This window comes from Athene cunicularia (genome assembly GCF_003259725.1).
Source record: "Athene cunicularia isolate RWA chromosome 1 unlocalized genomic scaffold, athCun1 chr1_part2, whole genome shotgun sequence".
Taxonomy (NCBI): Eukaryota; Metazoa; Chordata; class Aves; order Strigiformes; family Strigidae; genus Athene; species Athene cunicularia.
In genome coordinates this window covers 75,209,365-75,231,295 of record NW_020799092.1, presented here as the reverse complement: position 1 = coordinate 75,231,295, position 21,931 = coordinate 75,209,365, and the positions used below count along the sequence as shown (strand labels likewise).

At 44.7% G+C, this 21,931-nt stretch overlaps 1 protein-coding gene across 1 annotated transcript in view; it reads right to left on the bottom strand.

Annotated features, from left to right (window-relative positions):
• FAM107B (family with sequence similarity 107 member B) overlaps positions 1-11,603 on the bottom strand; it is a 134,501-nt gene extending 122,898 nt beyond the window's left edge. Inside the window, exon 1 of the mRNA XM_026868507.1 lies at positions 11,085-11,603. Coding sequence (XP_026724308.1) covers positions 11,085-11,528 — 444 coding nt within the window. The 5' untranslated portion in view covers positions 11,529-11,603. The remainder of the gene's footprint in view (positions 1-11,084) is intronic.
• Between the last annotated feature and the right edge of the window lie 10,328 nt (positions 11,604-21,931).

Sequence of the window (21,931 nt, the reverse complement as noted above, 5' to 3'; positions counted from 1 at the left end):
AATCAATGACAATCTCTCTTGGGGTGGACCTGCCACATCAAACACATAGGTCTGGCTCTGCCCTGTTGTTTCATTAGGGGAACTAATGGCCCAGATGATTTGGGTTTTTTTACCACTATTGGCACACTTATTTGTGGTCTAAATGATTCCATTAAAAATAATCAAGAAATGAGACTTTCTTGATATGGTTTAGATATGACTTTTCTAAAGGTCAGTATCTAGGCATGTTGAGGAGAGGCTGAATGCTTGTATCATTGTATAGTTGGACTACTTCCAAGCCATTGTCTTTCAGAGAGATATATATATTTTGTGTCACCACCTAACCCCAGTATATTAGGTATTATAACATCTCTAGGTACAGTAGTCCTTAACCTATGGCTACGGGACAAATAAGTAAAGCAGAAGCAAAGATAAACACTGTCATGCCAGAAGCATGTGATGCCACAGGAATGGATGCTGAAGGTCCCCAGATACAATCTATTATATCTGAATATAATGATATATCTATAATGATATATGTAGTATGTATACATATCTATATATAAACATAAGCTCTATAAAGTTTTGGATTTCTGGAGCTCTGTGTCTCTGGGGAAATATACAGTCACGTTCATGTAAGACCTGGTCGTGATTCACAGGCAGAGTCCACAAGGTCCTGCAGGCCAGGAAGTGACTTTCTGGGGGTCTGCTGAGCAGTTTGGTGCTGGATCAGGCTCCTTAGGTACAGAACTCTTCTTTGGCTATTAAAACTAACCTCAAACCAATACAGAGCAGAGGATTTTCAGTGAAAACTTTGCTCTCAAGAGGCAATCAAAACTGAGCTGGGATTTTGATAATCTTCTCATGCTTATCTGTTGTAAAAACCTGGAGCAGAGGGCTGCCATGGTTGATAGGGAAAGAACAGCCTCATGGTTGGAGCTAGACTCCCCAGGTTGTTCAAGCTGAGCATGTCATTAGTCTCTCTTGCTAGATTTATCCTGCCTGAGCTCTCTGGTTGGGAGAGCAGTCAAGACTTGACTGGTCCCAAGCTCTGTGTGGTCCCTGGGAAGCCATGTGTCCTTTTAGATGCCTTGAGTTCAGCTCTTCTTCTTTATTAAGGAGGATGTCATAGGTTTACAGACTGGTTTGAGTTTGAAGGGACCTTTAAAGTTCATCTAGTCCTGGGCATCTGTCATCTGTCATGGGCAGGGACACCTTTTGATGAATCAGGTTGCTCAAAGTCCTGTCCAACCTGACCTTGAACACTTCCAATGACAGGGCATACACACCTTCACTTGGCAACCTGTGACAGTGTATCATCACAACCCTCACAGTTAAGAATTTCTTCCCTATGTCAAATCTACCATCTTTCAGTTTAAAACTGTTGCCCCTTGCCCTGTCACTAAAGGCCTTGGAAAAAAAAGTAAGCCCCCTTTAATCACTGAAAGGCTGCAATAAGGTCTCCCTGAAGCCTTTTCTTCTCCAGACTGAACAATCCCAACTCTCTCAGACTTTCTTCACAGGAGAGGTGTTCCAGCCCTCTGATCATTTTCGTGGTCTCCTCTGGAGTCACTCCAACAGGTATCTTCCTTGTACTGAGGACTCCAGAGCTGCACACAATACTCCAGGTGTGGCCTCACAAGAGCAGAGGGGGAGAATCACCTCCTTTGACCTGCTGGCCATGCTTCCCAGAACATGGTTGGCTTTCTGGTTGCAAGTGCAGATTGCTGGCTCATGTTCAATTTTTCATCCACCAGTACCCACAAGTCATTCTCTACAGAGCTGCTCTCAATCTACTCCTTGCCCAGCCTGTGTTTGTGCTTGGCACTGCCCTGACCCATGGCAGGACCTTGCACTTGGCCTTGTTGAGCTCCATAAGGTTCACATGGGCCCATTGCTCAAGCCTGTCAAGGTCCCTCTGGATGGCATCCCTTCCCTCCAGTGAATCAACTGAAGCACTCAGCTTGGTGTCATCTGCAAACTGAGGGTACCCAATATGTCATTAACAAATATATTAAATACTATTGGTCCTAGCACGGACCCTTGAGGACACCACTGCTGGCTTCCACTTAGACATTGAAGCATTGACTGTAACTCTTTGGATGTGGCCATGCAGTCACAGAATCACAGAATCATCTAGGTTGGAAAGGACCCTGGAGATCATCTAGTCCAACCGTTCGCCTCGCACAGATCCTACCTACAGCATATCCTTAAGCTCTAAATTAACCGTACTCTTGAACACCTCCAGGGATGGGGACTCCACCACCTCCCTGGGCAGCCCATTCCAACGCCCAACAACCCCTTCTGGAAAGAAATGCTTCCTAATATCTAGTCTGAACTTTCCCTGGTGCAAGTTGAGGCCATTCCCTCTTGTCCTGTCGCTTTCTACTAGGCTAAAGAGGCTCTTCCCCAGCTCTCTGCACCCTCCTGTCAGGGAGCTGTAGAGGGCGATGAGGTCTCCCCTCAGCCTCCTCTTCTCCAGTCTAAACCCTCCCAGTTCCCTCAGCCGCTCCTCATAAGACCTGTGCTCCAGACCCTGCACCAGCTCCGTTGCCCTCCTCTGGACACGCTCGGGTCATTCAATGTCCTTTTTGTAGTGAGGGGCCCAAAACTGAACACAGGAATCGAGGGGCGGCCTCACCAGTGCGAGTACAGGGCTCAGATCCCTTCCCTGTCCCTGCTGGCCACGCTATTGCTGACACAAGCCAGGATGCCATTGGCCTTCTTGGCCCCCTGGGCACACTGCTGGCTCCTGTCCAGCCGGCTGGCAATCAACCCCCCAGGTCCCTCTCTGACTGGCAGCTCTCCAGCCACTCCTGCCCAAGCCTGTAGCGCTGCTGGGGGTTGCTGTGGCCCAAGGGCAGCCCCCGGCATTTGCCCTTATTGAAACTCCCCCAGTTGGGCTCAGCCCATGGCTCCAGCCTGTCCAGGTCTCTCTGCAGAGCCTCCCCACCCTCGAGCAGATCAACACTCCCACCCAACTGGGTGTCACCTGCAAACTGACTGAGGGTGCACTCGATCCCCTCATCTAGATCATCAGTAAAGATGTTAAACAGGAGTGGCCCCAACACCCAGCCCTGGGGGACACCACTCGTGACCGGCCGCCAACTGGATTTAACTCCGTTCACCACAACTCTCTGGGCCCGGTTGTCCAGCTAACTTTTAACCCAGTGAAGTGTGCGGTTGTCCAAACCTCGAGCAGTCATTTTTGCCAGGAGAATGCTGTGGGAAACGGTGTCAAAAACCTTTCTAAATTGTCAATTGCTTATACATCTAATAGTCCATTCACGTATCTCACCAATTTAGAGACAAGAATGTAGTGGGGAACCATATCAAAGGCCTTCCAGAAGCCCAGGTAGATGACGACATCAATAGGTCTTCTCTTGTCCACTGATGCAGTCACTCCATCATAGAAGGCCACTTCTACGGCCGCTTGGTCAGGCACAATTTGCCCTTGGTGAAGCCATATCAGCCTTTCTCTTCTGCTTTTTCTACTGGAGAGGCAGTGGCCATGGCTGTATCAGGTGGGAAGACTGCTCAGCAGTCAGGCCTGGATTGGTAAGAATGCACAATATCGACAGAGTTTGCTTTATCAATGACATGAATGCTGCTGAGCCACAAAACAGCAGAGCTGCGATGTGTCAAGTCATAAATAACTCATCATGAGGAAAGTGTGCACCGTCTGGGCATGGAGCCATAGCATTCATCCTTAGATACGCATTCAAATCAGCTCCATTAGTATCATATTCTTCTGTAATTACTCCATTGATTCAAACTGCATCTTATCTCCCTGTGAGAGCTGCAAACACCCTTTAATTTACTGAAAGGCAGAAGGAAGGAGAATGCTAACATCCACGCTGTGTTCATAACAAGGCTGCGGAGAACATGCAAATGGAGCATGAAAGTCTACAAAGGCTGAACAGTACCAGTTCTGCAGGTGCTATAGTCAGCAGAAGCAAAATCTGAATGTTAATGGGATGCTGCTAGTGTTTACTTATGTAGCAGCATCCCAGGACCCCGGTACTCACCCCAAGAGTAGAAGGGGTGTGAACTCTTCAGTGACCCTGGGCTGGTCTGTGTTGGTGATGAAACTCAAAACCTGTCAAGTTTCATGCGGTTTCCAATTTCCTAGTGGTTTCAAAGTGCTCTTGTTACAATATCTTGTTTTCAGAAGTACCTTTCATGAAACTTTACAAATTCTCCTCCTTAATCCCCTTTAAATGAGGGTCTCGTGACTTCCAAGAACTTCCTGAAAGCTTTACCATTTCTATTATTGTTGGCACACAGGAGGTTCATTACTACCAAAAAACTATTGGAACAGGTTTCAGGGTAAGAGAGGGCATGAAAAAAGCTCTTAGGCTGTCCCTCACCATTCTGCTATGCAAGAGCTGTTGCAGAACAGCAGCTGAAAGCTGTATGACCCCTCTGCAAAAAATAGCTGATGCAAGCTGAGAGATGAAGGGGTAGGAACTAGGCTTAGGAAAACTAAAAAGAAGAGCTTCTTGTCAAATAGAGGGAACTGCGTAGTTATGTATGAACTAAAGCAGTGCCATGTGAAGCATGAAAGGAAAAGTTGCTGGTTGTGGGATCCTGCAGGCAGGAGAGGGGTGGTGGTGCCCGTCGGTCTGTGCAGAGACGTGCCAGCCGACCTCTAGCAATGCTGTTGTGCACCATCCAGGGATGGGACAGGGTTTCTTTGATCAGAATGTGCTAGTTCTACTACTAGGATGGATTTTATTTTGCATATGTGCAGGCCACGGAAGTAAATGAGTTGTGCTTTGGCCAGGACGAAAGGCACTGCACCGTGCAGTGCCGTTACCTCTGTGTTTATGTGGGAGTGAAAAGCAAAGAAAAAAATGTAATGAGAAAGTCTGTTTTCACTTAGGTGCTGTTTATATTGAGAGTCGAGAACTCCTGGCCCACACACACTCTCCTCAGACAGCTGCCAGCTAGAGAGTCAAGATTAAGAGGAAGAGATGAAGGGAAAACATTACAGTAGCATATGCTAATAAGAGAGGTTTTTTGGTGGTAAAGCACAAGGAAGCAGAGTCAAAAATAGTGAGTCCTGTCCAAGGACTCTCTCAAGCTTCTTGGAGGGCTTTGGCCAAGTCACGAAGGCCATAATCTCTCAGCTGAATTTGCCAAAGTGTTAAAATGTAAATGTAATTTAAATATATGACAACATTATATTTGAGGTGCTAAGCTCCTGCAAATGCTGGAGGAGCCAAGGGTGTTAATGTTTCTCTGGTGACCGCAGGGCATAGTTGAGTGCCCAGCTTAGGCACTTTGAAGGGATGAGTTTTACTCTCTGGATTTAATTTGCTTAAAGTAAAGCAAATTTGCACCAGAGTAAGTTTGGGGAAGTTTTGCTTGTGCTGGAGAAAAGACTGTCCCTGTGAGATTTCCATAGTCACATTGATAAAATGACTGGAATCTTCTTCTGATGAGGGGTGGAGTGAAACCTTTGCAAAGATAAGCAAAGGAAACAGCTCAGTATTAACTAGCTGCCATTCACCAAGTAATGCTGTCCATTTCCTGCTAATTTTTAGCTTCTGACTACTTAACAGCTCGAAAAGTTTACTTGAAATGCTTCCTTCAGCAGTTGGACACTCAGGCCCACAGGGTCATTCAACACTCGGGGAGAGCTGAACACAACCACCCTTGGCCATTCTCCCAGGAGAGCATGAGCAGTGCCAGGAATCCTCCCGAACTTTGTATCCCTTGGAGCTGGGACTACAAAACCACAAGTATGTGTGAGTTTGACAGTGAGAAGTCCTGTTATTTTCAATGGATTGTTCATATTTTCCAGGTATTAATGAAGTATAACTTCAGTGTAGGGCTTCACCTAAGCAGCTACTGGTGTATTTCCTCCACCTCAACTGTCCTCATCCCTTGTAGTCCTGTATCTCCGTTCAGTGAGCCCTTTCCCCCCCATAAATGTGCAACAAGTCATGATCAGGGACTATTTTACAGTTGATTGTCGTGAGTATAAACAATTGTGCATAGTGTCAAGCAAGGAGGAACCAAGCTCTCAAGTCCTTGATGCAATGCATGACTCGAACCACTTAGATACAAACCATACCTACAAACTGGCCAGAAAAAGATCCAAAGAACAAAATGAGGATGGTAATAGAACTGTCTCTTCTGTGTGTGGAGGTCTCAATTTCCAAGACAGCTGCAGTTACACCTTTAAATGTTGGAGTCTGTCATCATTATCTTGCCACTCAGATCCATTCAGGTCCAAAGCCTGGTAAAGTCATTGTGAGTCAATATGGTACCAACAGCCTGTCTGTGGACATCCAGAGACTTGAAAATGAGCATCACTGGGTCAAATCCACTCTCTAGCCAAACAACAAGCCTAGGTATCAAAAATGTGCAGGTGAAAAAGAGACAAAGTTATTCAAGGTTTGAAAGTAGCTATGAGGTCCTCTAAAGAGATCTACATACCCTAAAGATATGACTGACACCTTATGTAGGAAATCACGGGTGATACTGATTTCAGTGAGGCTCCCCAGGTGCAATGGGAAGCACGGCTTACTTCATCAGACATATTATTCCCAGGATCTCTCAGTTAAGGTTTCAGGTCCTGATTATCTGGTGTCTCAAACAGCTTGAAAGGAAAGAAATGATTCCATGATTCATTGGATGATGTTTGGGTTTCTTTTATTTTGGAAACAAACCCCAAGCATAACTCTGAAGGTCAACAGAGTTCAAGTCAGGGGAATGATATTGCTAGTAGAAAGGGCCACTAATATGCTTTTCTCAACATGTAACATTTATTGGAGTCATGGCACAGTTGTTGGTTCAGAACAATAAGGCTTTCTCCTAAGTTTCCACCCCAGAGTTTATCAGTAGTTAAAACTGGACTTGGAAATCAAAGATGGGAAAATTTTTGATGTTGTAGGTGAGGTTGAAAGATTAAGCAAGCAACTTTCAATGTGTAGTTCTAGCAGCTTTGATTTATGGCCTTATGAAGTCTGATAAAGACCCTCCAGGCAGCATACAAAACACAAAAGAATTAATTCTTTACATGCCAGAATCAGGACAGAGACGCTAGATCTGACATTTAATCATGCTTTATTACTGAGGCAATCTTAAATATTAAAATGATGGTCAGTTATTTACAAGCACATTGCTGCCACAGTAATTTGTGACCAAATAAATCTAACTCAATCTCTTTGGTAATTATATTCAAATCTAATTTTTGTTGGGATCATGTTTATATCAGATTTAAGGTTGGCTCCATCTGGAGCAGATGCAGTCTTCTCATAAAAGGAATAATTGATCAAATTCTGGATTTGGTTACATGCATGCAACTCCATTGTAATCCAAAATATATGGCTAGATGTCCCAGTGGGGAGGATCATCTGGAAGATCTCATTAATTAGTATATTATGTGCTCAAATTAGAATTTTATACTGCTATTAGTGAAAAATGGACTGATCCTCTGCTTGAAAAGGATTATGCTGACAGGTAGACAGCAGGTCTCTTGGTGCTGGAAGTTCTCAGCTTATTTGTCATTAGCCCCTTGCTGATATAATTTTGAAAATGAAAGAGACAAAAGAGTACGATCATTTTTCCTGGCATTACTTCAGCTTTTCTTGGAGAATTTGATGCAAGAACATGAATTAAAAGTCTCCTCGACAGGACAGGACTGTGAGATTCCTGTGTTTACATAGCACAATTGCCTTTTTCCACTTAGCAGGTATATGTTATTTTCAATTATAGGTTTTACCATGATTGCATAGGAAAGAGGATAATTTTTTTCTGCTTTATCACTGGGAAACAGAGATAAAAACGGAAGTTCAGATATGCCAAGGAGGATGGGAATTTGTGTCTTCTCCATGGGACTTCACTGGCTCCTTTAGCAATGTCTGGATATTATTATTTTAGGACAGATGTGAACTCTGCTTTGGGGACTGAAACACCTCCAGCCCCTGTTCTCAGGCAGCCCTGTGCTTTCTCCCCTCCCTTCCTCTCCACCCTCCAACCGAGGCCACCCACGTCCTGCTCCCAGAGACCCAGTGCGACTCTTTCTCTCCTCATGGCCCATATTTTCCCTCATTCCTGTGTTCCAGACTCTTCCTTTAGATCTATATCAGATGTCCTGTGTTCCTCCCACTACCTTTTCTCTCCATCTTCTTCCTCCCTCTCACACCAGGAGCTGTGTGTGTGGTCCCCAGCCCATCACATTCCATGACCATAACCTCCCCTCTCTCTTCATTAGAAGGCTCTTCCACACTCTCTGCTGCCATCCTATTTCTGGGACCCTTGTCTTCATCTTCATATTTATCATGTTTTTCCCCTACTGTGGCAGAGAGCACAAATCCCCCAGTATCTCCACATGCCACACTTTCATTCTTATCCCATCAGAGTTAGTACGCGTTCTGCATGCCTTCTTCCACCCACTGCACTTCTACTTCCACCAGTGCATCATGGAGCCTCTCTGAATACCTACATCTTGTTTTGCTTCACTTCTTTTTTTTCTATCTTTTTGCCTGGAAAGGCAATCATTGATGGTACTAACATTTTAAAACAGGTTGTGCCGAGGGGCAGAGCTGAGAGGACACTGTTATGCATTAAAGCTGTGGTGGAGCGATCCCCCATGCGCCCAGCGCTGAATTAAACATACCTACTTTATAACTCCACAGTTATAGAGTGATTTCTCCACAAGTCAGAGCTGCTGCTAAGCAAGTCCCCAAGGTGCAGACCCTCACAGAAAAGCTGGATGTTGATACTCAGACACTGAGACCTCTGTGGATCTCCCATTTCTCTCCAGCACGACACCAAAACCAGCTCAGCTCAGTCCATAGCAGAGTGCCCTGACAGTGTGGGACTGATTGATACAACATCTGGGCTGTGTGTGTCATGGAGAGAGAAGTGCTCCTCATGGGTGTGGGACTTCACAAGTGTCACACCACAGACCTTAGCAGGAAGGTCTCAATGCTGAGGGGCAGCAGAAAGGCCAATCCCTAGCTGTGACAAGGAGTTTCCTCGCAGGTCTCCTCAGTGACACGAAAACATCTTAGGTACTTAGAAGAAGATGTTCAGCAGGACCACACAAGAACCTGATGGATGTTTTTGTAGCTTGTTCTTAAAAACCTACAAAACAGTGATAGATAATTTGATGTGGTGACTTGGGTGACTGAATAATTTGGGTCACCCAGATTGTCCAGAGTGGTGAGGCCTATTCTTTCTGACTATTCATCTGATTTGAGATTGCTATAAATCTGTACTCCTAAATTTGACCATGTGCACTCCTAGGGAAATCCTTGGTGCAGCTCAGTCAGCAGAATCACTGTTCCAACACAAAGGCATGGGAGCATCTTTGGATCAGTACAGTGTCAGCCCTTCAGCACTGCCGGCTCCAACACCTGTGGAGAGGTTGAGATGTCTGGGCCCAATGTAGGGAACGTCTTTGGCCTTGGGGGACACTCACAGGATGAGGTAGGTACTGCCAGTGGCTTTGACAGCACAGAGAAGAGCAGTAGATGATCAAAGGTGGGATGAAGTGATTGGAACAGAGAAGGTAGGAGGGGAGAAATTGTCACAAAAGTGTTGTAAAGCCAAGAGCACCACCATCTGCATTGCTGTCTCCATGACAGCGAAGAGATGCCTCAGTCTGATCCTGTTTCCTCGTGCTTATAAGCAGCATACATGCATCAAAATCCATACGTCACATATAACCACAGACACATTGACTGGAGGGAGTCTCTTGAGGTCTCTCTAACCTTCTGCTCAGAGTAGAACTGCTGCCGACCCTGCATCAGGTCAGCCATGGCTTTGTCCAGCCAAGTGATGAAATCCTTCAGCACAGCATCCTCATCAATTCTGGGTGACCTCTTCCCATGCTGCACTACCCTCCAGGCTAGAAAGCTTTTGCTAACATCCAACCTGAACCTCCCAAGCAAAAAAAAGAAAAACAAGTGAAACCGTAGAAATGTGTTGGTGAGGGAGACCTTGATAGCGTCTGGTCTGACTCCTCCAATGACAGCTAGATTAAATATACTTACTCCATCCCCAGATAATGGTCAGCTAGCTCATCTTCAAAATCTCCTGTGAAAGAGAGATCCCAACACCTCCATAGCCAGCCCTCTCTTTTACACTGAAGCAAATCACTGCTCTCAGGCAGCTCCAGTTGTTCCTTATATCTTACATAGGGGCTGTGGTTGATGGCAACAGGACTTAACCAGTGGTCTACGGAGCCCCCAGGTCTGGTAATAGCAGCGCAGCCTCCCTGGAAACACTGATTCTGATAATTTTCTTAATTCTAGCGGCTATATCTCATATTAAACCTTTTTCTAACACTTTTACAAGGACAGAAATCTTTGCCAAACACAATATTACCTGACTGTGAAGGAGAAGCAAGGAGAGGCACTCTGAATATATGTGATTTGGCAGGGAAACTGGTAGAGGAACGGACTGTTAAAATAAAAGCTGTGGTATAAAAAAGTTGAGTTACACATGTGGCTTCTATTCCTCCGAGTTTATCAGGGGAAAAAAAGCGTGTGATCTCCAGTTACCTAACCAAGAGAAATGAGAACAGTGCTATTTACCTATTACTATTCATTGTTTTAGTAGTACCAATACCCAACTTTGTGATCTTCCTATTCAGGCAAGAACAAAATGAATTCACCAAAACTGTACTGAAAACCTTACTGTTGCCTCCAAGCACACAGTAGCTAAGATGGAAAAAGGATTCTGCAGTCACTGGTGCCGCAGCCTCAAGGCACCTGGCTGAGGTGGCAAAAATGCAGTGTTCACTCATGTCAGTGGGAAAAAAAAGCGCCTGTTCCTTTCAAGGGATTTTGGATCAGGTCCAAAATAAGTGTGGATCACCAGAAGATAGGAATATGACTGAATGAAATGTACTGTAAAAGTGCCTGGTATTATTACAAACATCCCCTAAGGCTTCTGATAATAGTGCAGGAAAGCTATAGCTGTCATACTGCATTATTTTAGTAAGAAGAGCCATTACTCCTTTCTTGACTGCATGCCAATCAATACAAGATAAATGCTCCTATGGATTTTCTTCATTCCTTTTTATATTTTGTTAAAGGGAGACAGTTCTTACCTTGTTGCATAGCGACTTCTAGAGCACTCACCTTTGGCACATGGATGATGGATGGTCTGGGGATGTGAGTACAGAGTGCAATAACACCGTGGCTTAGCTCGTTAGCAGCAAACACTGATGACTCCGTGGCAGCAGACACTGACTGAGCAGCAATATGATTGCTAGAATTGCTGCTTGCACGGCTGTGTTTTTCAGAGCATCTGCTGGCTTTGAACATCTCCTTGCTGTCCTCTCCTCTGTGCTTGATGCTGCTGGCTGCTGTTGCAGGTGGCTGCAGGCACACCACTGAGATCTCCTCGCTCTTCTCCTCCTCCATGGCTAGAGGGTTTGCGTTGGGCTGGTCAAACGGAGTGTTTTCGTGTGAGTTTCCAAAGCAGGTGAGCAGGGCTGAGCAAGGGAAAGGATGCATCTTGGATGACAGGTTATCGGATCCGCTTAGCCTGCTTTCCACATCCGCATAATCAACAGGCTGCATTCACATCCAGGAGAGCACCCAAAATGAAAGCCCAGGCATAATGTCATTCCAGCCTTCTTAGGAGAGAGCACCTCCTTTGCTGCTGTCAGAAGCATTCAGAAGTGGGGTACTGCACCTCCTGCTCTGTCCTCCACTGAAGTCAGCCCACTATCTCCTGGCTGCCACCCACTCCTATTGTCTGCAAGGCAAAGAAGCGCAGACACAATAAAAACGTTTGCAACCGTTGCATGCTCTTCCTCAGAGCTGTCAGCAGCTAAAGAAAGCCCTCACAATAGCCCCATAACCCTGGCAGGCTATGGTTACAGGAGCGGACGCTACAGCACCAGGCGGTCCTCAATCAATAGTGCCGTGGCCTCAAGTTACCTGGCGAAAGAGGCAAAAAGATAATGTAGCCTGAGCTCTCCAGCCATAACAGCATCAACACGTGTATCGGTGTCATCATAACAATAGTATAACTGGCTCCGATTACACCACTCAGATATTTATTAGCGATAGAACCCCAAATAATTCATCTATCACTGACTTAGATCAAAAAATGTACTTTCAGGCTTTGGCTGGGCTGTTCATCATTAAGAAGGGAAAATTAGTGGCTGTTTTGGTCAGGGAGGAGAAGATGGGGTGCTCTGTGGCACCTCACGTCCTGTCCAGCACACACTCCTATGGCACAGGAGAGCTGCAGCTCCTCCTCTGGCCACGCAGCTCTCTCCCGGCCAAAGCATCCCAGCCCCTCTCCAAAGCACCCGCTGCTCCTCCTGGCCCCCTCCGTTCCCCCAGGGAGAATTGGGGAACATCCTGCTAAAACCCATCTGCTGTCAGGCGGGGGTAAGGGGAGACGTTTCCTTCTTCAGTGTGCAGTGGCTCAACGCTGGCTGTTAAAACTATGTGGGAAGTGAGGGAAGGAGGGAGAATTTGTGGTTAGAGCATCTGCCTCCAGAAAATCCCAGTTCATTCTTCTTTGTGCTGCCACAGGCTTCCTGTGTGATAGCAGAGATGTTATTTGATCTCTATCTCCATCTGTAAAAAGGAGGAGAGTAATCACTTCTTTTTTTTTTCCACCCACTATACATATCCTGTCTCTTTATAAAAGGTTATAAACTCTTGAGGGAAGTGGCTTGCTCTTATTTGCTTTTAAGCTGCTGATACAAAAGATACAAATGTGGCATCTACCTGCTAATAGCATCCAAAGAGAAATCTGGGGTTTTAATCTTTCCCAACAAACCCATACACTTCCATTTACTTTTCCAGCCTGTTGTTAGATGTTGTTAGATGCTTGTCACACCCTCCCTGTAACTGTGCCTTTCATCTTACTGTAAGGCTTGACATTGAGCAAAAATGTGATATATTAAGAGAAACTCATGTTTTCTGTAGCTCATCAGGAACCAAAGTGCAGAAGGTTGAGGGTTAAATTCCCACTGTGTTAACTGTCAGTGCCTGAAGCAAAACAACCTCAGGTCTCTCATCCCCCATTAACCTCAACCACAGTCCTTTTTTGTACCCCTGCCTAACCAACATGGCTTGTACCTCAGCTTGTCTCAGTGCCTGGTGTTGAGTTTTGGAAAGGTCCAGAGTGGCCTCTAGCTTGAGTAGCAATGCATTTTGAGCTGCAGGGGCTCTTGCTGTCCTGGATTGCTCCCTGGTTTATAAATACTACCAGGGTGGGGTAAAGACTATACAGGTCCTGGAGTGAGAAAGATGTACCTGGTGACTCAAAAAAGCTTGAAAAATGCTATGAGATGATATGACAGTGGGGAAAGCAAACTCAGAGGGGGAAAATGTGCTGAAAAAAATTGAAATTCTTTAAGTGAAGTGCATTATTTGTATTATAGTCATGGAAGAGGATGATTTTGATTCAGGGTCCATCCTGCTTCACTAGTGGGGTGAAAGCCATCAGCACTGAGCTCGGTATTCCCCTTCAGAAAGTCCCAGGAGACAAAAGGCTGGCAGTGCTGATATGCAGCAACTTCCTCTTGCTTTGCATTTGTCAAGGTGGACATGGATCCCTCTGGAATTGGATTAATTGCAGATGGATCCGTTTTGCACCCACCCAGATGCCCTGCTCTTCTGCACAGTGCTGTGGGTGCCTGTCTGAAAGTTTTGGGCTCTGCTTTGGGCAGCAGGTAGATAAAAGTTCAAGTGGACTTTTTCCTTTTAACTTTTAAATAATTTCTGTTCTTTACTGGTTCTGACCTTGGACGCATCTTTCCTTCAGTTTCTAATACATCAAAGGTAGATAATAGTACTTCTCTGTCTCATGGGTGTTAAACGCTGTGAGTTGTTCTGGTATCACAGTACCGGAATCTGATAGGATCAATCTCTCATACCAGGAAGCTTCAGAAGCAGAGGAATTACTCATAAGCCTGAGTAGCTATTTGAGTTTTACAGACCCATTGAGGATACGAGGCTGGATCTATGTCACAGAACAAGCTTTCCCATGGGATTTCTGATGCATTTATTCAGTCCTGGGCTCTGGCAGGACAACAGGTACAAGTAAAGTGTTTTCAGGAAACTACTGAAATATTCGGATTCTCAGGAGAAGATCACTTTGAGTCTAGACATGAAAAAAAGTTTAGAGAGTATTTTATTTCTTGTAGAGCAATTCATCTCTAAGTACATTTCCCTTTACTAACCCTTAGGTTTCATAAAAATGCCTGAGAGAAACTAGTAAAATCCTCTAGGATTTTTTTTTCTGTGTTATCCTGTAAACTTTGCTTTACGTTTTTGAGCGTTTATGTATTGGTTATGTATACAGTACCGCTGAGGTACATGATGTCTTAGCACATGAGAATATTGATAATTTAAAAAGGGTGCTCTCAGCATGTCCAGAAAATCCTGGATATTAGTTGTAAAAAGGCTTTGTGGACCACGGTGGCTGTGACTTCAGCTGTGGATAGACACCAGGCTAGGTATAGATGGCACTGGGTGCACACCAGACAGGTTTCATGGCTGTAAGAGGTCAGACCAAGAGGCAGCACTAGCCAACTAAAGAAATAACTGCTTTTATGTGGGAACAGTATTCGGTGTTTAGATGGGAACAGCAATTTCAAAGTGATGCACAACTAAGACTCCAGGTGATCTGACACATCTTTAATTACACAGTAAGGTGTCCTTGGAATTAAAACAATTATTTCAGCAAGTCATTCAGCCAACCTACATTCAATATTTTCCAGGCCTTCAGTTGGCCATGCCAGCCTTTTTTCAGCTCTTTCTGAGATCCTTGTGAGTTTATAGGGATGCTAGTCTATGCAAAGACTAGCTGCACAAGCAAGTCATGATCACTTAAAGTCACCGTGCAGCACAGATGCATGCCTGTGTAAAGAGAGGTTGTTCTAAACATCAGCTGTCTGCTTGTATTACCTCTGAGGAGGGAGGACATTCAGTGCCTGCTTGCTGTGTGAGCCACAGAGATGCTTTTTCAGTCAACAGAAAGGGCTAAATGCTCCATTGTAACTGTGAGAGAAGTGATCAGGACAAGGGTAATTAACCTTTAAGTCTTGTCCTGAGTTTAAAGACAACATGAGAAATCTTCACAAGACTAGAATGTCCAAAATGAACCAGTGGTGACATCTAAGAGCTGACAGCCATGACCCCCACCAGTCAGACCTGGGCACAACCTCCTCACAGCTTGAGGGTATTTGGCTTTGGTTTAATCCCATAACTCTAGTTAACACTAAAGAAACAATTCAAGGTTTGTTTTGTTCAAGCAGTTCTCCTTGCACCAATCAACGTAGTGTGCTAACCACATTTTTATGTGCAATGAGATATTAGGACAAGTGACAAGACTTGCTTTATTCTTCCTGAATTTGCTTATAAATTAATGATGAGCTGTAATGTACTGGCTTAACGCCTCAGCAAGCTGGACATTTCAAGTAAATGGAGAAGGTGAATTTCAGCCAACTCTTGACCTGTCTTCAGTATTTTTCCTTCAAGAGAAATTTTTCCTTCACGTGGTTGATATTATACTCTTCTCAGCCGGAGACATGGGGTCAAATTTAGCTCAGGTACCCCACACTTTCAGCAGGGACTACACCTAGCTGGTTATCTTACTCTGCAGGAACCAGTTTTACAGAATGTCATCCTGCTTTTGTGCTTCTATGTTGTCCCTTCTTTCCTCATCATTGTGCCCTTACAGTAGCACTGTTTCCCTAAACATCTCCCAAACTGATGTCTGTCTGGTGGGGGTTGGCCATAACTCAGCATTCCCCTTTTCCTCATCCTGCCATAAGCCCCAGACTGTGTCTGCTGCCTCTGTGCTGCCTGCAGAAGGAATATGTTCATTACTCCAAAGTAAGTTTTAGGTTAAAGCTGAGCTGGTAATAATCAATAGAGCTCCACTGCCTTCAAATTATGGGGTCTGAAAGAGTGATCAGAGGAATTAAATCCAATCTCCTGCTATTTCCTCTACCTCCTTTCAGACTGCCAAACTTTAGCTGAAAACCAGCTGAGCTGCTGGCTTCCTCTACTTCAGATATATACTTTCTATATACACACAATATATAGAGATGAGGAGGGTGTGAAGAGAGTATACCTAAACCACGCAACATGGTTAGAAGCAACTTGGAGCTTAACAGAAGAGAGTTCAGAGAAAAGCAATGTGGATGACAGAAGGATCAGCTCACAAGGGAAGGTTTAAAGAGCTCAGATGGACATGCAACAAGAAACCAATAAGATAAGCAATAAGATAAGATGCTCTGTGTTTATCTGAGAAGCATAGGGATTGAGGTTTAAAAAAAAAGCTGGTTATGGTAGTCACAACACTCCCTAATAACGTCAGAGTTTCTTTCATCTCCTGTTATACCTACTATTAGGCATCACTGAGGGCAGGTGACTGGGTTGGAGGAACCATTAATCTGATCCAGTTATGGAAGAACCTGTGTGACAGGAAAAATTTAGACTCATCAGCAAAATAATTTACTTAATAGAAAAGCAGTTTTTAAAAATGTATAGGCAAATTTTGAGGGGGGTTTTAATTAATTTTCTGAAATTTCTAAGTGTTTTGACACTTTTAAGACTTAATCACAATGTCTGATGCTGGAAGGATTCCAGCTAACTCTACAGCTCAAGCATTCAACAAAAAATGCCCCTTTTTGGAAAAAAAACCCACCAAACCGTTACATTGGAAATCTGGATTCTGAAGGTCTTGAGTGGACCTTTTCAGTGAACCCCAAAATCTTGATCCCGGGAGGCTGCAAAAACTTCCCGCCTTGAAACACCTAAACCCATGAGGACTAAATGATCAGCTGGATGTAGACACTGAATACACCCCTCTCTGTCTTCCCAGGAAGGGTTATCATTTTGAGGAGCTGTGAAAATTCTTATCTTCCTAAGGAATTCATGCTGGCCACTGAGTAGCTGTGAAAAAAAGCATGGGTAAAAAGTAAACCCAGCTGGTAAGATTAGAGAAGGCTGGAAATGAAGGGCTAAACTAAAGTCCTTTTCAATAAGTTGTGCCATCCTACTGCAGAATTAAAACCAGGATGATCCTGAAGTTGGATGGATGCACACATGCACTCTTAACGTTAAAGGAAGTCACTGTTCATGTTTTCTATTTTTGGCCATGCAAATAATATTCATACCAAACCAAAGTCCTGGGCCTGGGAGCCAGAAGCTTTTGTAAACCAAGTCTTGATTCTGCTGCTGAAATGGGTACAATGCAGATGCTGACATTTACTTAACTATCTACCAGCTGGGCAGGTGTCTTTCATCAGTGAAAGCTGGGAAAATCTGAAAGCTGCTTAATAAATTAGTTCTTTTATAACAAGTGCTACTAGTTTCTGAGGTGGAGTTAGAGCCTTGTTCTTGTAGCTGGCTTAACACCAATTGAAACAAAACTTCTGTCTGAGAACAAGTTGTCCTTGAGACAGGAGTAGAATCTCTTCTGTTTGTAGTTTAAAGGAATCAAGATTAAAACCCATATTATTGTTCTAAAATATCCTTTCATGCACTAATGACACTTGAAGTTTCTGAGCCAGAAGAATATTTTAATATAATTGACCCTTTGTAAGTGATCAGCTTCATTTACTTTCTGCTCTTTTCTCAATTACAAAACCAGCCTTCACAATTTTATACATTTATAGCAATTTTCCATTTTTCACTCTAACCCACTGAAACTAACATAGCATGACTGCGAACATTATGCAAAGCAAAAGAGCAATGACAAAATACTTCCTTAGTTTCAATGATTTCACTTTATAGAAAGATTTCTTTTGACTTTACAAATAAACACTCTAGCCCCCATGCAGCCCATTTGAAATAACATAGACCTGCCCGATGGCCGATTTTTAGCAGTCAGCCCAGAAGGCAGGTCACCTTCAAGGAATAAAAGAAAGGGGATTATCTTGTTGTAACTGAATCATAGATGGTTTGGGTTGGAAGGTATCTTTCAAAGTCATCTAGTCCAACCCTCCTGCACTGAGCAGGGACATCTCCAACTAGATCAGGTTGCTCAGAGCCCTGTCCAACCTGGCCTTGAATGTTTCCAGGGATGGGGCACCTACCACCTCTCTGAGCAACCTGTGCCAGTGTTTCACCACCCTCACTATTAAAAAACTTTCTTCCTTACATCTAGTCTGAATCTACCCTCTTTTAGTTTAAAACCATTAGCCCTTGTCCTGTCACTACAGGCCCTGCTAAAGTCTGTCCCCATCTGGAACAGGCTGCCTAGAGAAGCGCTTGAATCACCATCCCTGGAGGTGTACAGATGTGGTGCTTAGGGACATGGGTTAGTGGTGGACTCAGCAGCGTTTGTTTGTGGTTGGACTCAATGATCTTAAAGGTCTTTTCCAGCTGAAACCATTCTATGGTTCTATGATCTTTTGTATAAGCCTCCTTTATACATTGAAAGGCCTCAATAAGGTCTCCCTGGAGCCTTCTCTTCTCCAGGTGGAACAACCCCAACTCTCTCAGCCTTTCTTCAAAGGAGAGGTGTTCCAGACATTTTCATGGCCCTTCTCTGGCCCTGCTCCAACAGGTCCATGTCTGTCCTGTACTGTAGTTCCCTGACCTAGACACAGTACTCCAGGTGGGCTCTCACCAGCGCAGAGCAGAGGGGGAGAATCCCCTCCCTCGACCTTCTGGCCATGCTTCTTTAGACTGGAAGCACATTTTAGATGCAGCAGGTGCATCTCTGGGCCCTCATCGCCTGATCCAGTGCCCTGTAGCCACCCTCCATCCTCCCGGCCGGCGGCGGGACAGCCGCTCTGCTCGCACAGGTTGGCATATGGATGCAGCAGATTGTCAGATGCCCTTTTGGAAATGGATGAGCTGAAGGCCACTTTCCCAGCGGGGATTTTCTCAAACAACTCTGATTTTTCCAGCTTCTGTATAACTGACGTGGGAAAGGGTGTGTGGGGGTCTCAGCCTTCCCTTTGCTGGTCTGCAGCTGTGTTACTGATCCCCGCAGCAATGGGCAGGCTTTGCTCCGGTGTAAACAGAAATGCCGACCGAGCCTAGATTGTGGGAATCGTTCTCTGGGCTGCCCCTTTTCTGCTCGGCTGGCTGAGCCAAGCCCCTTCCAGTTGCACACTACAGATGGCTAATTAGGATCATGGAGAGAGGTAATCTGCTCTGTGGCCCTCTGTGCTGGGAATGGGCTCTTCATTATGCAGATGAGCTCCATCGCTGTGTAATTCTGCCTTTACAGCATGCAAATACAGGCAAACAGAGGGAGCCTGCACAAAGCAGCCGAGGACAGCACAGCACCTGAGGCTATGGAACAGTCCTGCCCTCCAGGATCCGGAATCTGGTTTTGGGCACAGATAAAGCAGAGAAATGGGGCATGCAAAACAAGGTAGAGAGGCCTGGGAGCATGAAAGGTGGGCTTCCAGGTTCTTTTCATTACCACTGACCTCTTCTTTGAACACTCCCCATATCCACCTAAAAAATGTTAGTGCTATTTAACTTCAAGGCATTACCCCTCACCCTCAAAATTTCCTTTTGCTGCTTGACTATGCTAATTACAATGTGGTAATTACCTCTCAGTACATATTCACCCAATTCCTTTGACTCTGTGAGTCCTTAACCGACCAAGTCTCTGTGGCTACCAGAAGGATCAGCAGGTCTGAGAGCCATGAGGAACGGTGCCAGGTACCCTGTGCCACACACAGGCCGTGAAATCTCACTCTGAAATTTCTGATGCAGGGAGAAGTACTTGTATTTCTTTCTTCCATCACAGAGGGTTGAAAATAAATTATCACATAGGATTTCAGCCATATATTGTTCTTTGTGTTCTGTATGCTTCCTGAACAAAACCTGGTCTTCATCTCAGTGCAGCAGTGATTTGTAAGTAATAAAACCAGAATCAATTTTAAAGGGCAACACAGACATTTTTTTAAAAAGTATAATTGTATTTCAGTTTGTATTTCCCTGTAAACCTTTGGGTATTTTGTAGATAGGCTTTAAAAATGTTAACATTTCATTTACATGAAGAAAAATTCTTTTTTCTCTGTATAAAGAAGTCATCTTTCTTGCTAAGAACATTTTTACAGAAAGAAAAAAAAAAAAAAAAAGCAACCAAAGCAATTATTATCTCAGGAAATTATTACTTTGGCAAATTATCTTTTATTTTTTGGGAGCCTATCCTTAAAAACTTTAAATAAAACCTGCACTTGTGATGGCCTTGGCCAGAGCTAGGTGATTAATCCAAACAGGGTCCTCAATCATTTTGCTACTTTCAATTTAATTTTGGCTATGTCTGCACACCACTTGCCTTTGTTTACTTTGCAACATTTTTGCCTGATGCTTGGGAAAATGGATAGTTGTGCCTGTGGCCAAGATCCTCTATTTAATCAAGAAACAAGGTCACAGAATTGCAGAGAGGTTGAGATTGGAAGGGACCTCTTGAGGTCATCTGGTCCAGTTCTCTGCTCAAGCAGGGCCACCTAGAGCCAGTTGCCCAGCTGTGTCTAGACAGCTTTTGAGTATCTCCAAGGATAGAGACTCCACAACCTCCCTGGGCAACCTGTGCCAGTGCTCAGTCATCCTCACAGTAAAAAAGCATTTCCTGACTCTCAGAGGGAACGTCCTGTGTTTCAGTTTTGTACCTGTTGCCTCTGGTCCTGTCACTGGGCACCACCACAAAGAGCCTGGCTCTGTCCTCTTTGCACCCTTCCTTCAGGTGTCAGTATACATTGATAAGATTCCCTGGAGCTTTGTCTTCTCCAGGTTGAACCTCCCCAGCTCTCTCCGCCTTTCCTCATGGGAGACATGCTCCAGACAATCTTCATGGTCTTTCACTGGACTCTCTCCAATGCCTCTCTTGTACTGGAGAGCCCAGAACTGGACAAAGTACTTCAGGTGGGGTCTCACAAGAGCAGAGCAGAGGGGAAGGATGACCTCCCTCAACGTGATGATAATACTTTGTCTAATGCAGCCCAGGATACCATTGACCTTCTTTGCTGCGAGGGCACTGTGCTGGCTCACGTTCAACTTGGTGTCTACCAAGGTCCTTTTCTGCCAAGCTGCCTTCCAGCTGGGTGGCCCCCAGCATATACTGGTGCATGAGGTTATTCCTCCCTATGTGCAGAACTTTGCACTTCTCCTTGTTGAACTGCATGAGGTTCCTGCTGGCCCATTTCTCCAGCCTGTTGAGGTCTGGATGGCAGTATGATCCTTTGGCATAACAGCTACTCCTCCCACTTTGGTGTCATCCAGTTTATGACTGCATAAAATCCATCTCAAGTGGAAGTGGGTGATATAACAAAACTAATTTGAGTCCAGGAACCACACCAACCAACCATCAGATCAACAGGCTCAGATATGACAACAAAAGTTGGGTACTGACTGCCTGACCCAAATCAGTGTGGGCAGCCGCATGCAATACAGGCGATTTCCGACCGACAGGCTGAAATATGTGTGAGTATTGTTGCAATGCACTTGTTTAATGTTTGCTCACAGTGCCTGAGCTAAACACAGATGGTAGGGCTTGCTTCTGACTCTGCATCAGGGCTCTGCAGGCATTTCTCTGCCTCGGCTCCTTGCTGAACCCTCACAGGCGATGATCCAAAGTCATCACTGTAATATCCTTAAAGCTAATTATCCAGAACTTTAGGCACTGGGAATGGTAACCCAGCTACAGAAGTTTTAACAGAGGTTTGTAATTTTTACAGACATTCAGAAATTTTCCTAAGCACAGACAGCTCCTCACGGTGATGCGCTGAGTCCTCTCTTAGCTGAGCCTGCAAGATGGTACATGATGGAGCTATTGTCATTGAACCTCCACACAGCTTCCACACTTCAGGTTTCATTTGTTTGATCAAGTCTTTAAATGTCTTTTTTTTTTTTCTTTTTTTTTTTTTTACTTTCCAACCCCACAACAGGAACATACACAGCTCGCAGGTGCAGCTTTCCACTGCCTGACTTGCCAGGGTTGGTTTTGCTTGCTGCAGCTGGCTGCCTGATTAAGCAGG